Below are 17729 nucleotides of genomic sequence, written 5' to 3' on the forward strand. Positions count from 1 at the left end.
GGCGATGAGACATCACTTATTCTGACCGGTGATCAGTGATCGGTGATATGACCGATGAATGGTGACCGATGTCCGGTGATCGGGACCGGTATAATATAACTGCGTCAGAATGGAAATATCTGGTGCAGAAGAATGACCATCCACGAGGTCATCTGATAATGTTAACCGGAAAACAACGGTAGATTATCAGTATTAATAGGCATAAGTGTCCTTGTAATCGTAGTGGAGAAAAGAACAGCTTATCCCGAAGCCTGAATGTTAAACGAACTAGTGTTCGTATACAACTACGGCTCGGTGACTGCAACATGTGTGGATGCCATAAGAAGAACCATCACACGTGGAATGGAGACATGATATTCCTAAAGGAATAAAATGGAGAACGTCGATATGACCAGTAGGTTCATTAACGCCTACGTGAGAAGTGGCGACATCCATATAATTTCGATGCCGAAATATTGTTCGGCTACGCTGGAAATATTGTCTTCTACAATATTGTCTCCGTGAGCATTGACATGATCGCTTACGAGCGTATCAACGCCGAGAACTGCTCAATGAAGGAGAGGTATGTTCGATAACTATCCAGTGGTGCTCAATGCAGTCCGCTGATGTCTACGTGAAGGTTGACGACGTCCTCGTTTCCTGCGATGTCGAGATCTGGATCGGCCGAGATGTGGATCGGCTGCGATGAGACCGAGATCTTCTAGAATAACGTCTCCGTGAGAAGAGCGTGTCCGATGTCTAATCCTTGATGAATACGATGTATTCAACGAAGAATAGGAGAATAATTCAATGAAGAAGACCGAGTTCTTCTTCTTGACCGGTGACTGGTGTTATCGGTGGCAGGCCTAACTGATGACTGTTGACCGGTGACCGGACCGGACCGTTGACATGACCGGACCGGTGACATGACCGGACCGGTGACATGACCGGTGACATGACCGGTGACCGGACCGGACCGGTGACCGGACCGGACCGGTGACCGGACCGGTGACATGACCGGTGACCGGACCGGACCGGTGATCAATGACCGGACCGGTGACATGACCGGTGACCGGACCGGACCGATGACCGGACCGGTGGCATGACCGGTGACATGACCGGTGACCGGACCGGACCGGTGATCAATGACCGGACCGGTGACCGGACCAGACCGGACCGGTGACATGACCGGTGACCGGACCGGACCGGTGACATGACCGGTGACCGGACCGGTGATCAATGACCGGACCGGACCGGTGACATGACCGGTGACCGGACCGACCGGTCAGACGTCGATCAATGGTCCGTGATCAACGTCCCCGGTGACGTACCGGTCATATCATGACCAGTGTTGTCACCGGATAATGACCGTATGGCGGATGCCAAATGGTCCGGCATTGGTCGATGTCCTTGACCAATGCCATCGGGCAAAGACCGGCTGACGGGTGTCGCCATATGGTCTGATGTTGACCGACTGTCTAAGAGACTTAGCATAGTACGGTCGCGATCGTGCCCGATACCCGGTGACTGATACTGCAACTATCATCCATGATCTGCGAAGTCACCGGGTATTTATCCACTCTTGTTTCTGCGACCATCATGTAGTCGAATATATGAAAAACAAGAGCAAAGCATATTCAACCATAAACTGGTCACAGACCAGATTATCATACGGCACATAAAATCATTATTTGACCATAATGAAAATTAAAATAATACTGCCGTAGATCATAAATTAAACAAAAGTTTAATTCAAAACAGATGAAAAATAAAATGACGATCAATTAGATTGTCATACGAAACGTTAAAATCATTATTGCACACAATGGCAAATGATAAACAATCTGTCAATAGAAGAACACGCTTTGCACGATCTCGTAACACATTAGAAGAACATGCTTTGCACGTTCTAGCAATGTATTAGAAGAGCACGTTTTGCACGTGGTCGTTCGCGCCTGAAAACACCCAGCATGGTAGAAATAAACCATTGTTCGATAAAAACAAGCATGGCTTACCTTTTACAAATGAAACAAAATCCATTAAATCCACACAAATTAATCCGAATGAGAAATAAAAAGATAAATAACACAATTTATCTATTCAAAACCCCAATCAACCAAGTGAAAAACAATATTTTAATTCAGAGCCGTAAAAGACACGTATACACCTGGTTGATCCGGAAAGAATATTGAGGGTTGGTTACCGATTTTTGGCTAGGTTGCATTGCACTATGTTTAACCTGGCCTGTATTACGGTATTGAGGTGGCGGATTCCCAGTTAAAATTCCGGATGAGTTATTTCCCCTTGGAAAGTATAAGCATACGATAACAGGTCAGTATTTATGACATTAAAATGCTAATGCAGTAAAGTTGTTTCAAATGCCTTGACTTTGTCTAGTTAGTATAGTAATGATTAGCGCTAATTGTTTACAACTTTATTACCCAATGTGGGTATTGTGTTTTTCAGTGGAATCGCAGATTATAAAGCCATCACGCAGCGGATCCTGATCAAAGACAATTAAAGAAATGTTAAGAAGACGATGTGTGAATGTGATTAACACCTTACTACAATAGATTCTGTGCATTTATTACAAATATATAAAGAACAAATTGATTTGTGTTTGGTTGTTTGCGTTTAAAAATGAGTTTGCAAATGGCATACAATAATAAGGGTCCATTACTTTCACCTGATAACAAAACAAATACTGTCTGAAAAAAATGTAAAACAAAAAAACTAAATCAGAATAGGCAAATCTAATTGCTGACATAATAGTCATTTTTTAAAATGACACAATTTCGTGCTGACGAAAATACATGGTATCACAGTATACAGTCACCAATAACAAAGCTCTACCATATTTGATAGGTTGCTCATAGAGAAATACCATAAAGAACAAGAGCACCGCCTTGCGGGTGCAGACCGCTCATCTATTTTCTTTTTAAAGGTGAAGGGACTCTCATTTTCAATCACAAAGGAGGGAGGGGTGGAGTGAAGAGGGGTGTATAGTGTGGGGGTGTGGACATTTATTACATTATCTTCCAAAAATGCGGAAAAAAAAACGCAAAAAAAATTAAACAAGAGGGCCATGATGGCCCTGAATCGCTCACCTGACTCATTAAGATCAGATGAAAACTATGACCTCTATTGTCTACACAATGTTTTCTATGATTTGACCTAGTGACCTAGTTCCTGACTCTAGATGACCCAAATACAATCCCAATCCAGATTTCATCAAGATAAACATTCTGACCACAGTTCATAAATATTGGATGAAAACTGTGACCTCTATAGTCAACACAAGGTTTTTCTATTTATTTGACCTAGATTTTTACCCCAGATGACCCAAATACAATCCCACCCAGATTTCATCAAGAATTCTGACCAAATTTCATAAAGGTTGGATGAAAACTGTGATCTCTAATGTCTACACAAGGTTTTTCTATTATTTGACCTAGTGACCTAGTTTTTGACCCCAGATGACCCAAATAAAATCCCAACCCAGATTTCATCAAGATAAACATTCTGACCAAATTTCATAAAGATTGGATGAAAACTGTGACCTCTATTGTCTACAGAAGGTTGTTCTATTATTTGACCTAGTGACCTTGTTTTTGACCCCAGATGACCCAAATACAATCCCAAACCGGATTTCATCAAGATAAACATTTTGACCAAATTTCATCAAGATTGGATGCAAACTGTGACCTCTACTGTCTACACAAACAAATTGTTGACGGACGGACGCACGGACAAACGCAGGCACGCACAACGGACGCCGGACATCACACGATCACATAAGCTCACCGTGTCACTTCATGACAGGTGACCTAAAAATATGTGTCGGAGATAAACATGAACAGTTGTGGTTAAATTCCCATAGAAACAAGGGCTGTTTGTAAAACATGCATGCCCCCCTATATGGGCTATAAGTTGTAGTAGCAGCCATTGTGTGAATATGTTTTTTGTCACTGTGAATGGTGGTGGTGGTGGTGGTGGTGTAGTAGTAGTAGTAGTAGTAGTAGTAGTAGTAGTGGTAGTAGTAGTAGTAGTAGTAGTAGTAGTAGTAGTAGTAGTAGTAGTTGTAGTAGTAGTAGTAGTAGTAGTAGTAGTAGTAGTAGTAGTAGTAGTAGTAGTAGTAGTAGAAGTAGTAGTAGTAGTAGAAGTAGTAGTAGTAGTAGTGGTAGAAGTAGTAGTAGTAGTAGTAGTAGTAGTAGTAGTAGTAGTGGTAGTAGTAGTAGTAGTAGTAGTAGTAGTAGTGGTGGTAGTAGTAGTAGTGGCAGTAGTAGTAGAAGTAGTAATAGTAGACGTGGTGGTGGTGGTGGTGGTGGTGGTGGTGTAGTACTAGTAGTAGTAGTACTAGTAGTAGTAGTAGAAGTAGTAGTAGTAGTAGTAGTAGTAGTAGTAGTGTAGTAGTAGTAGTAGTAGTAGTAGTAGTAGTAGTAGTAGTAGTATAGTAGTAGTAGTAGTAGTAGTAGTAGTAGTAGTAGTAGTAGTAGTAGTAGTAGTAGTAGTAGTAGTAGTAGTAGTAGTAGTAGTAGCAGTAGCAGTAGCAGTAGCAGAAGCAGTAGCAGCATTACAAGACCAATACTTAAGAATGATCAAATGGGAAAAGGTAACCTAGCACTGGCAGTAAATATGGGGCTCATTTACAGGTCAGATTTGGAATCTCTGCTGTAAAATGAGATTTTGAATGAATTAAAGGGAGGCAAATCTGTAATAAAAAGAACATGCATAAACCGTAGTTGTTTCCCTTGTTTGAACCATGCTAAATCCTTACAAGTTTGGAAAGAATTGGATGAAAAATTTGGACTTCATTGCATAAACACCATTTTCTCAATTCAAGGGGAGGTAATTCTGTACTTCATGGACCAATAATGCTCATTTTTTGTAGGGTTCGTGTCCTAATTGATATAAAGACACTGTGCAAATTTAGAAAGGATCGGACAAAAAATGTGGAAGATTTTCGAAAGTTTTCACAAAATAGGCAAAAACGAATAAACATGCAAAGTTCAACGAGCTCCTGCGGCCATGTTTTTTGACGAATCAAATTTCTTTGAACAACTTTTTCAGGGGAGCCTTCAAAGGTCATCCCTGTGAAATTTTTTGAAAATCTGATGAGCGGTTTCTGACAAGAAGATTTTTTAAGGTTTTTACCATATATGGTCATGGCGGCCATCTTGGTTATGCGATCAAATTTTTTTTAACAATTCTTTTGTCCCATGACCTAGGGATGCTCCACATGAAATTTAGTTGAAATTGGCTCAATGGTTTAGTAGAAGATGTTTACAAATTGTTTACAGACGGACGGACGGACGCCGGACGCTGAGTGATCACAATAGCTCACCTCAAGCTATCGCTCAGGTGAGCTAAAAATTCAGGGGGGGGGGGGGGGGGGGAGGTGGGGGGAGGATTCTTGGGTGTGATGGTTGGATGGTATTTCAAACATAAAATAATAAAAATAAATATTTGTGTTTTTTAACCGTTTAAAAAAAAATAAAAAATTGGGGGTTGGGTGTGGGGGGGGGGGGGGGGTAATAGTGTGAGGGTGTGGTGGTAATTTGTGAGATGATCTTAAAAAAAAAAAAAAATTAGGGGGGGGGGGATTCCGGGGGGGGATTCGGGTGGGGGGAGGGGGGTGGGTGGGGGTGGGTGGGATTCTTGGGTGCAATGGTTGAATGGTATTTCAAACATAAAATAATAAAAATAAATATTTGTGTTTTTTTAACCGTTTAAAAAAAAAATTGGGGGGGGGGGTGGGGTGGGGTAGGGGGGGAGGGAGGGGGGGAGGGCACGGGGGATGGTTTGGGTGGAGTCTATTGTGGTATGTCAGGTTAGAGTAGTTTTGTCAAAGTATCAATCAAATCTAATCATAAATAAAGAAGTAATGGCAATTTTAGCAAAATTTTATAATTTGACCTTGAGTCAAGGTCATTCAAAGGTCAAGGTAAAATTCAACTTGCCAAGTACAGTAACCTCATGACAGCATGAAAGTATTTGAAGTTTGAAAGCAATAGCCTTGATACTTAAGAAGTAAAGTGGATCGAAACACAAAATTTAACCATATATTCAAAGTTACTAAGTCAAAAAAGGGCCATAATTCCGTAGAAATGACAACCAGAGTTATGCAACTTGTCCTTTTACTGTACCCTTATGATAGTTTGCCAGTGTTCCAAGTATGAAAGCAATATCTATGATACTTTAGGGGTAAAGTGGACCAAAACACAAAACTTAACCAAATTTTCAATTTTCTAAGTATAAAGGGCCCATAATTCCGTCCAAATGCCAGTCAGAGTTACATGACTTTGCCTGCACAGTCCCCTTATGATAGTTAATAAGTGTTGCAAGTATGAAAGCAATAGCTTTGACACTGTAGGAATAAAGTGGACCTAAACACAAAACTTAACAAAATTTTCAATTTTCTAAGTATAAAAAGGGCACATAATTCTGTCAAAATGCCAGTCAGAGTTACATTACTTTGCCTGCACAGTCCCCTTATGATGGTTATCAAGTGTTGCAAGTATGAAAGCAATGGCTTCGATACTTAAGGAATAAAATGGACCTAAACACAAAACTTAACCAAAATTTTCAATTTTCTAAGTATAAAAAGGGCACATAATTCTGTCAAAATGCACGCCAGAGTTATCTTACTTTGCCTGCCCAGTCCCCTCATGATAGTAAGTAAGTGTACCAAGTTTGAATGCAATAGCATTGATACTTTCTGAGAAAAGTGGACCTAAACGCAAAACTTAACCAAAATTTTCTATTTTCTAAGTATAAAAAGGGCACATAATTCTGTCAAAATGCACGCCAGAGTTATCTAACTTTGCCTGCCCAGTCCCCTCATGATAGTAAGTAAGTGTACCAAGTTTGAATGCAATAGCATTGATACTTTCTGAGAAAAGTGGACCTAAACGCAAAACTTAACCGGACGCCGACGCCAACGCCAACGCCGACGCCAAGGTGATGACAATAGCTCATAATTTTTTTTCAAAAAATAGATGAGCTAAAAATAATATTCAAACAAATCCCTTTCTATAACATGACAAGTTATGGATTGTCATAGTGATATATCCATATGGATCTGCAGAGTATCTTGAACAAGTTTGTTTCCCAAGTGTATTGAAAGTGCAGGTTTGAAAACACAATTTCCCAAGTGTATTGAAATAGTCAGGTTTGAAAACAGAATTTCCCAAGTGTATTGAAATAGTCAGGTTTGAAAACAGAATTTCCCAAGTGTATTGAAATAGTCATGTTTGAAAAAAGAATTTCCCCATTGTATTGAAAGTGTCAGGTTTTAAAACAGAATTTCCCAAGTGTATTGCAATAGTCAGGTTTGAAAACAGAATTTTCCAAGTGTATTGAAATAGTCAGGTTTGAAAACAGAATTTCCCAAGTGTATTGAAATAGTCAGGTTTGAAAACAGAATTTCCCCAGTGTTTTGAAAGTGTCAGGTTTTAAAACAGAATTTCCCAAAGTGTATTGAAATTGTCAGGTTTGAAAACAGAATTTCCCAAGGGTATTGAAATAGTCATGTTTGAAAACAGAGTAGTCCTGCAAGCCTCGATAATACAAGGGGAGTGTTATGTTCCACCTACCTGGCCTCTAGGGTGACCTTGTACTTGAAGACATTCTTTAACGTGTACACCCAGATTGTCCCCTTGGAAGGGTCTCGCCAGATGCCCAGGAGATCCTAAACAATAGAGAACCAACACGAGGCATTACAATGAAACATGTCCTGGGAAAACCAGGCCTAATATGTGTGTGAGTGTGTGAGTAAAGAGTTGCCACTTGAGTAACAGTTGCTATTTGAAGTCACACTTAATGGCTCGAGAAAATTTCAGCTTTCAGTAGCATACTTAAAATAACTTTTTGTTTTTATTTATATTGGTTCCCATCAAGATGTACAATGTAGACTTCAAAGCATGAAAATCTTATTCCAGAACAAATAGAGAAGTATTTCATGACATACAACACAATAAGTTATGAAAAAAAAGAAATATATTAGCTAAAATATTAATAGAAGGTTATTTCACAGCGGTTTGTACAATACAATGATGTATTTGGACCAGTACAAATCTGTGCATAAGTACAAATCTATCATTGTATTGTACACAAACCTTTAAGATAATCTTTGTATAAAAAACGATGACATTCTTAGAGTTACTTCACATTACATATAGATTACAACATGAAGTTCGCAAAAGTGCACAACCATTTACTAAATTTAAGACACTGTGTGATATAAAATAAGCCCCCATATAATAAATAGACAGTTCTTTAAAACCTATCTAAATTTGGTACTTAGTTTACTGCTTTCTCACAGACTTGCATAAGTCCTAGTTTCAACAATAGAATTAGTAGATTCTGAATGAAGGATACTTTCATAATGATTGACCAAAGAAGATTGGATGATATAAATAGGTATACGATAATCCAACATATTTGAGTCGTGTTCTGAGACTGGGCATAATGCATGTGCGTAAAGTGTCATCCCAGATTAGCATGTGCAGTCTGCACAGGCTAATCAGGGACGACACTTTCCGCTTAAATAGGATTTTTGCAAAGAAGAGACTTAACTTAACAGAAAAATGTCATACAAACGGAAAGTGTAATCCCTAATTAGCCTGTGCAGACTGCACAGGCTAATCTGGGACAACACTTTACGCACATGCATTATGTCCAGTTTTCTCAGAACATGACTCATTTCATTATGTGATTCCATAGTCCTACTTACATCTGGATACTGCTCGTCATAAATCATTTGCTCATTCAGTAAACAAAATGCTTTCAATCTGAAAAAAATAAAAAAATAAAGCAAATGATTAAAGCGGGTATGTACGATTTTTTATATGCGTTTAATTGTAATATATTGATAAAATATGTTAAAATAACACAAAATAAGCAAGAAAAATTATACATTAAAGCCGAATTTTATAAAATGCAGCAAAGACAAATTAGCGCCCCGAGCCGATAGTGACGTTCATATTTTCCTACAATAACCGAAGCATTCGTCTTTGTATTAGGATCGGAGTTAATGTTCGTGTGTCGTAGGAATAGATATCGTTGCAGGAATTCAAATAAACTGTTAAAGTAAGTTTCGATTCAAATTGTACATGTATGGTATACATGCTGGCGAATTCGGCTGTACAGCCGTTTTCAATTTCAGAATTAAAAATCTGGCTTATTTCGCATTTTTCGACACATGTTCTTCTTATCTTTTATTTTAATTTATATTGAACTATATATATATATAATAAGTTTTTTACAGTTTATATAAATTCATAAATATTTGACAAAATCATATATACCCGCTTTAACTTGTATTTTTATTTTTCAGTAAATAAGTTTCTATAAACCTAGTATTGTTTGAGGTTACTAATAAAAAATTCTTAAGCAAAAAACATAAAAACTAATGCTTTTGAAACTCAACAAAACCATGCACTACATTGTTGAATATATTTGCTCAGTTCTTTAATTATGGCTGTCAACAAGAATAACCAACACAACTCACTTGTTCCCAAATAGCAGGAGCACGTGGAACTCAGTAAGGGCCATTCCAAAGGGTTTGGTCTCTGCCTTCTGGTCTGGTTCCTGTGGATACCTCATGTGCATCTGATTACACAGAACAGTATCAGGCCGCTGCCTGCCCATGATGTCAATGTCCCCGTACACCACACCTGGACCTGTGAGAATACACAGAACAGTATCAGGACGCTGCCTGCCCATGATGTCAATGTCCCCGTACACCACACCTGGACCTGTGAGAATACACAGAACAGTATCAGGCCGCTGCCTGCCCATGATGTCAATGTCCCTGTACACCACACCTGGACCTGTGAGTATACACAGAACAGTATCAGGCCGCTGCCTGCCCATGATGTCAATGTCTCCGTACACCACACCTGGACCTGTGAGAATACACAGAACAGTATCAGGACGCTGCCTGCCCATGATGTCAATGTCCCTGTACACCACACCTGGACCTGTGAGAATACACAGAACAGTATCAGGCCACTGCCTGCCCATCATGTCAATGTCCCCGTACACCACACCTGGACCTGTGAGTATACACAGAACAGTATCAGGCCGCTGCCTGCCCATGATGTCAATGTCCCCGTACACCACACCTGGACCTGTGAGAATACACAGAACAGTATCAGGACGCTGCCTGCTCATGATGTCAATGTCCCCGTACACCACACCTGGACCTGTGAGTATACACAGAACAGTATCAGGACGCTGCCTGCCCATGATGTCAATGTCCCCGTAAACCACACCTGGACCTGTGAGTATACACAGAACAGTATCAGGACGCTGCCTGCCCATGATGTCAATGTCCCCGTACACCACACCTGGACCTGTGAGTATACACAGAACAGTAACAGGCCGCTGCCTGCCCATGATGTCAATGTCCCCGTACACCACACCTGGACCTGTGAGAATACACAGAACAGTATCAGGACGCTGCCTGCCCATGATGTCAATGTCCCCGTACACCACACCTGGACCTGTGAGTATACACAGAACAGTAACAGGCCGCTGCCTGCCCATGATGTCAATGTCCCTGTACACCACACCTGGACCTGTGAGAATACACAGAACAGTATCAGGACGCTGCCTGCCCATGATGTCAATGTCCCCGTACACCACACCTGGACCTGTGAGTATACACAGAACAGTATCAGGACGCTGCCTGCCCATGATGTCAATGTCCCCGTACACCACACCTGGACCTGTGAGTATACACAGAACAGTATCAGGACGCTGCCTGCCCATGATGTCAATGTCCTCGTACACCACACCTGGACCTGTGAGAATACACAGAACAGTATCAGGACGCTGCCTGCCCATGATGTCAATGTCCACGTACACCACACCTGGACCTGTGAGTATGCACAGAACAGTATCAGGACGCTTCCTGCCCATCATGTCAATGTCCCCGTACACCACACCTGGACCTGTGAGAATACACAGAACAGTATCAGGCCGCTGCCTGCCCATGATGTCAATGTCCCCGTACACCACACCTGGACCTGTGAGAATACACAGAACAGTATCAGGACGCTGCCTGCCCATGATGTCAATGTCCCCGTACACCACACCTGGACCTGTGAGTACCGTATTTTACCATGTATAGCGCGCTCCCATGTATAACGCGCATGCGATTTTTTTAAGCCAAAATGGAGAGAAAAAAAGAATTCAAGACCAAAAACCTGAAAGTTGGGCCGAAAATGGCCGCCATTCTTATATTGCGCAATCATTTAATCTTAGTTTTTCGGGCGCTTAATATTTTGTTTTTAAGTAGGGAGCGTTTATACGATCAGGAGCATGGGTTGCATAGCACTATATTTTCGACAATTTTTAAGATTATTCTCTCGACAACCCCGTACATGTCCTTATTGCCGCGCACTGCGCTTGTTTTTTCAAGACCCCTGCGCGTTGTATTCGACCACTATTACCTTTTCCTCACATTTGAACAGTGTAACATATTTATTACCTGCCACTCGCAACCTCGTATGACATAGTCTTCTGCAGACCCGCAACATGGCAATGTCCAATTTTACGCAAATCGTCCGTGGATCCCATCTTATTTTCATCGACTTAAAATATTTCCCTATTAAATCCAATTTGACCCGGTATTTCGCGCCTTCACTGCGTCTAGTTGATTAGTATTTATAGTGAGACAAACAATACAACCGAACGCTCAATTCCATACAGTTGGCGTTATCAGCGTTATCAGCGTTAAGCCATTAGACAAATATCATTTGTTTGTCTCTATTGAAAGAAAATAAAACGAGTCTATATCTCTAATGTTGGTTTGTTACCTACGTAGTATACTCGCACAGTAGCATATTAATGCAGAGATCGGAAAATCATTGATAAATGTATTCGTCGTTTCAATGCTTAGGGCCGAGTAATTTCGGCAAATCGGAACTCAAATTACGTAAAACACTTGCTCAATTAACCGTTAAACTCCACCTCCGTTCTCTGCAAAAGGTTTGAAGGCGGAGCTTTGCACCTGCTGTTATTTAATTGGACGATTGCCATTGAGGAACAAACACATGATTGGTTCGGCATGTTGATTGCTAGACAAAGGAAGCCAATTTTGTCGGCGAGAAACTTGTCGCTTTATTGCTTCAGACAGGAAGCGGCTTTCCTTTGATGACGTCAAACTGTCAATTCAAATAGAGTGCAAATTTTCGGAATTGCTAACATTAAACTTTGGATTAAATTATCAAAATAAAGCAAAAGCGAAGTTGAGAAATATGATTGAAATAATTAGCGTCAGTTCAAATAAGACGTTTTGCGTTGTAAATCAACGAGTTTTCATGACAACAAAAACTTTAACAAACAAGACCGCGACGACGCGGGGATCGATAAACCTCGATTTTTTTTAATGAACAATCAATGAAGAAGTGTTTAAACACCAACAAAGACATTTTTTTCATCTTTTAATTTTTGTCAAAACTGTTACTACCCCGTTCATTCCTACCGTTTCCCGCTATTTGTTGTTTCGACAACGGCCCCTTCAGTCTATAACATTATAGGGTGCAGTTTTCTGCAATACAAAAATGGCGGCAATTGTGAAGATTTACGATTACAAAATGGATTTTTTGCAATTGAGCAACCAGGAAAGCGTTGTGTCAATGTATTACGCGCACTGAATTTTTATTTTGAAATTTGAAGGTAAAAAACTGCGCGCTATGCATGGTAAAATACGGTATACACAGAACAGTATCGGGACGCTTCCTGCCCATCATGTCAATGTCCCCGTACACCACACCTGGACCTGTGAGAATACACAGAACAGTATCAGGCCGCTGCCTGCCCATGATGTCAATGTCCCCGTACACCACACCTGGACCTGTGAGTATACACAGAACAGTATCAGGACGCTGCCTGCCCATGATGTCAATGTCCCCGTACACCACACCTGGACCTGTGAGTATACACAGAACAGTATCAGGACGCTTCCTGCCCATCATGTCAATGTCCCCGTACACCACACCTGGACCTGTGAGAATACACAGAACAGTATCAGGACGCTGCCTGCCCATGATGTCAATGTCCCCGTACACCACACCTGGACCTGTGAGTATACACAGAACAGTATCAGGCCGCTGCCTGCCCATGATGTCAATGTCCCCGTACACCACACCTGGACCTGTGAGTATAAACAGAACAGTAACAGGCCGCTGCCTGCCCATCATGTCAATGTCCCCGTACACCACACCTGGACCTGTGAGAATACACAGAACAGTATCAGGACGCTGCCTGCCCATGATGTCAATGTCCCCGTACACCACACCTGGACCTGTGAGTATACACAGATCAGTATCAGGACGCTGCCTGCCCATGATGTCAATGTCCACGTACACCACACCTGGACCTGTGAGAATACACAGAACAGTATCAGGACGCTGCCTGCCCATGATGTCAATGTCCCCGTACACCACACCTGGACCTGTGAGAATACACAGAACAGTATCAGGCCGCTGCCTGCCCATGATGTCAATGTCCCCGTACACCACACCTGGACCTGTGAGTATACACAGAACAGTATCAGGACGCTGCCTGCCCATGATGTCAATGTCCCCGTACACCACACCTGGACCTGTGAGAATAACTCTTTACCACTCAGATACATGTATGTATTGTTACCTATTTGTAGTCCCTTAGAAAGTTAAGTTTAATTTAATACCTTTCTTACTAGATTCAAGTTTTAAAGGCATCATTTTCAACCATTAGATACTGATGAGAAGCAAACAGCATAAAACCTGAACAGACTGCAAGTTACTCACAGGCTGTTCTGGTTTTATGCTGTTTGCACATAGCAATTTTCACTTTGCTTCTGAGTGGGAAAAGGATAAGGGCAAACCTTATTGAGACCTTAACTTGTGACCTCTACCTTTAGCTTTGACCAAAGATTTTGGATATTGTATCCACAACACATCACATCACACAAGAGAATGATCAATAGTTGTATTGGGCTGAATAACAATGACAATGATTTCAATTCTACAATAATTTATAGGACAAATGTTTTTCCATCTGTTTTGAGAACTACATTTTTACAATAATCCATGCATTATTGGGACTATTTTTGCGTTTCAATTATTTTTCACATTTTAAGGAAGTGACGCAAACTGAAAATATCATTACTATTCTTTGCATATGCAAATATCCGAGTGTCATGCTAGAAAAGTATTAGACAAAATTGCTGAATTTTCAGTAAAATCCCTTTAACCAAATAACTCCATAGATTCAAGACTATTTGAAAATTCCCTATTTCTACAAACCGGCCATCCAGGCAAACTTCTTTGCAGGTCCACGATTCTTAGCCATGTACAGGCGAAGTTCACTATAGCCAAAGTCCCCAGGAAACTCTTGAAACTGAACTGGAATACAAAAAGCACTGACTATTTCTACACAATCATACTTTAATAAACTATATCAAATAAAGGCCTCGCAAAAATCAATGCTTTTGTCTAAAAAACCCTTTGAATATTGTTATTTCTCGAGAATTAAATTGTTCTGCTAATAAAGTGATTTTTTTTTCAACATACCCAGATATGGGTCTTTTATATTTTAAACCAAAATTGTAAAATATAAAAAAATCTGTCAAGTAACAAGAAAGTTTTTCTCTGACGTTATATAAATTTAAAACAAGAGGGTCATTGGTCCTAAGACACTTAGCTGAGACCCAAGAAACTAGACTATTCTCAAAAAGTCTGATTCGATTCATGAAGATTGGACCAAAAAGTAACTTCTAGAGTATTAACATGTTTTGTAATTGACTAAGTGACCTAGTTTTTGAGTAAACATGAACCAGTTTCAATCTCAGCCAAAATTTCATAGCGACAAATGTTCTGACCAAGTTTTATGAAGATAATAAATGTGGCTTATATAGCGTCAACAAGTTTTCACATAGCCATATAAGAAAAACTGTCTCCTACCCCAGCAGCCATGTTTTTCAACAAACCAGAAGAATTTTCTAACTTGACCAAGGTGTCATTAAAACAAGTGTTCTGACAAAGGTTCATTTAGATAGCACTAAATAAGCCATACAAGGACAAATGCCCCAATCCCTGGCGGCCATGTTTTTTAACTGATGATAACCATTTTTTAACACAGCCAAGATAAGTTTAGAACAAATGTTTTGAAGTTTTATTTAGATTGGACAATAAAACTGACTTCTAGAGTGTTAACAAGGTTTTACAATAGCCATATAATGAATATCCTCTGCCCGCTGGAGGCTTTGTTTTCCAACAGACAGGAACCATTTTCTAACTCATACAAGATAACAAAAGAACAAATATTTTGACAAAGTTTCATGAAGATTGGACAATAAATATGATTTCAAGAGTGTTAAAAGGTTTTACTATAGCAATATAAGGAACATTTCCACGCCCCCTGGCAGCCATGTTTTTCAACCAACCAGAACCATTTTTGAACTCGTCCAAGATATCATTGGAACATATGGTCTGATCAAGTTTTGTTAAAATTGGAATTAAATGTGGCCTTTAGAGTATTAACAAGGTAAATGATGACAACGGACAACGCACAACGGACGAAAGGCCATCACTAAAGCTCAACATGAGCATGTTGTGCTCGTGTAGCATGTTGTGCTCATGTGAGCTAAAATAAACTTTTCAGACATAAATTTGTTAATACTTTCTTACAAAATGAGAGAGTAGTTTATCCTTAGTTTGCAGTTTAATGCCAGACTGCCAGGATTCAATAAAGAATTCTGTTTTTCTGTCTAAGCAGATTAATCATTGAATGAGCACTTTAACATCTCACCACATACAAAGTGACTGTTCATTCTGTTACACTTACCTTTGTTCCCCTCCTCATATTGCTGAAAGAGCTGCTGAAACATAGGTAACTCTGCCGTCTTGGACACAGACCCAACAAACTGATACAGTTTACTGAAATGACAAGTCATGTCTCCAAACTTACATTCATTATTCATCATTATTCCAAACATCACAATTTAGCAGAGTTCTTATAACCATAAATGATGCATATCCATGTAAAAAAATAAAGTTGCCAATATCTTGCACAGAAACAAAGAACTGAAAGAACAGGACATAAATATACCTACTCTATGAAATGCATCTTACGTCAAACTGAATGAAAGTTTAATGGTTTGGCATTGGGGAGCATAAATAGATACTTTATTAATATGTTTGCTAGTGAACTTAATCCTGATGACATTCAAAACAAGAAAGCCAACTGGTAACAAAATATGCCCATCAAAAGGTTTGGGTTAAATTAATTAGCTTGATAATTTTAACGTTAAAGTTTAATTAAATTTAACTTTCTACGGGACTTCAAATGCCTAGTGGTAAAGGTCAAAGCGCATATTGTTCTCCTGGACGCAACCTGAAGCCAGAGGCCTTCGTCCACCGCAGGTTCCCAGGTTACTACCCTTTTCTTTTAAACAGGAATAATAAGAAGTCTGTCAATAAATATGTTTTCATTAGATTGATTTACCTCAATCTATTCTAATCCTTTACCACTAAGATACGTATTTTGATGCCTTTGTAGTCTGTTAGCATTTACATTTAATTAAATACACTTCTTATTAAATTGGGGTTTTAAAAGCTTTATCTCCAACCCTATGTTACTGATAAGCAGCAAACAGCATAAAACCTGAACAGACTGCAAGTTACTCGCAGGCTGTTCTGGTTTTATGCTGAATGCAAAAGCCGTTTTCATTTTGCTTCTTATAGGGGAAAGGGTTAAGATGATGCCACTCCAAAAAACAATTGTAATTCTAACTACAGTCAAAATTAAATTGTTTTATAACAATGGTTTTCAACACTATATAATACCGTACAAGAAAACAAAGCATTGAGGTAAGCATACTCACCCTGGCGTGGACACCAGTATGTAGTAATGGTACTCTGTCATAGAGTCAGATGGCATGCGGTCAAACTCTATCCCGGTGATGGACTCTGCACTGGGCCCTCGCAGGTTAAAAAGCTGAACACAGAGTAAAAATATGTATGCGTCATGCGCTGTCTACAGGGGGTTTAATGCATGTGCATTAAGTGTCTACAGGGGGTTTAATGCATGTGCATTAAGTGTCTACAGGGGGTTTAATGCATGTGCATTAAGTGTCTACAGGGGGTTTAATGCATGTGCATTAAGTGTCTACAGGGGGTTTAATGCATGTGCATTAAGTGTCTACAGGGGGTTTAATGCATGTGCATTAAGTGTCTTCCAAGATAAGCCCATGCAGTCAGTCTCTTCTTTAACAAAAATAAAGTTTAGGTGGAAAGTGTCGCCCCGGATTAGCCTGTGCAAACTGCAAAAGCTAATCTTAGACAAAACTTTTCGCTAATGCATTAAACCCCCTTTTCACAGAGCGAGGCTCATATATTTTATTTCCCTCATCCTCTATCAAGAAGGGCTGCAAGCTGACTGTTCCCTCATCCTCTATCAAGAAGGGCTGCAAGCTGACTGTTCCCTCATCCTCTATCAAGAAGGGCTGCAAGCTGACTGATGGGAATTATTTATTTATTTATCATTTTATTTGTTTTTAGGTGGAGGATATAATTTTGTCTTAATTCCTGGAAAAAAGGAAGTTGCTATTTCCCCAGTTGCCCACTAATTGGAATATTTATTTATCATAAACTAATATTTGCTTAACAAAGGTAGTTTTTGGCCAGAATGTATTAATATCTTACCTCCTACAAGAATGACCTAATCCGATTGGCTTAGAGCGGTCAAGTGCCCAT

The 17729-nt window shown here is 39.9% G+C and overlaps 1 protein-coding gene across 1 annotated transcript in view; it reads right to left on the reverse strand.

Annotated features, from left to right (window-relative positions):
* The window catches only part of LOC127846873 (vacuolar protein sorting-associated protein 18 homolog), an 89933-nt gene that overhangs the window by 43183 nt on the left and 29021 nt on the right, over positions 1-17729 (reverse strand). Inside the window, exons 8-13 of the mRNA XM_052378304.1 lie at positions 16859-16971; positions 15820-15911; positions 14280-14378; positions 9491-9662; positions 8714-8771; positions 7575-7669 (exon numbers count right to left, since the gene is read on the reverse strand). Coding sequence (XP_052234264.1) covers positions 7575-7669; positions 8714-8771; positions 9491-9662; positions 14280-14378; positions 15820-15911; positions 16859-16971 — 629 coding nt within the window. The remainder of the gene's footprint in view (positions 1-7574; positions 7670-8713; positions 8772-9490; positions 9663-14279; positions 14379-15819; positions 15912-16858; positions 16972-17729) is intronic.

Source organism: Dreissena polymorpha, chromosome 1 (genome assembly GCF_020536995.1).
Source record: "Dreissena polymorpha isolate Duluth1 chromosome 1, UMN_Dpol_1.0, whole genome shotgun sequence".
Classification (NCBI taxonomy): Eukaryota; Metazoa; Mollusca; class Bivalvia; order Myida; family Dreissenidae; genus Dreissena; species Dreissena polymorpha.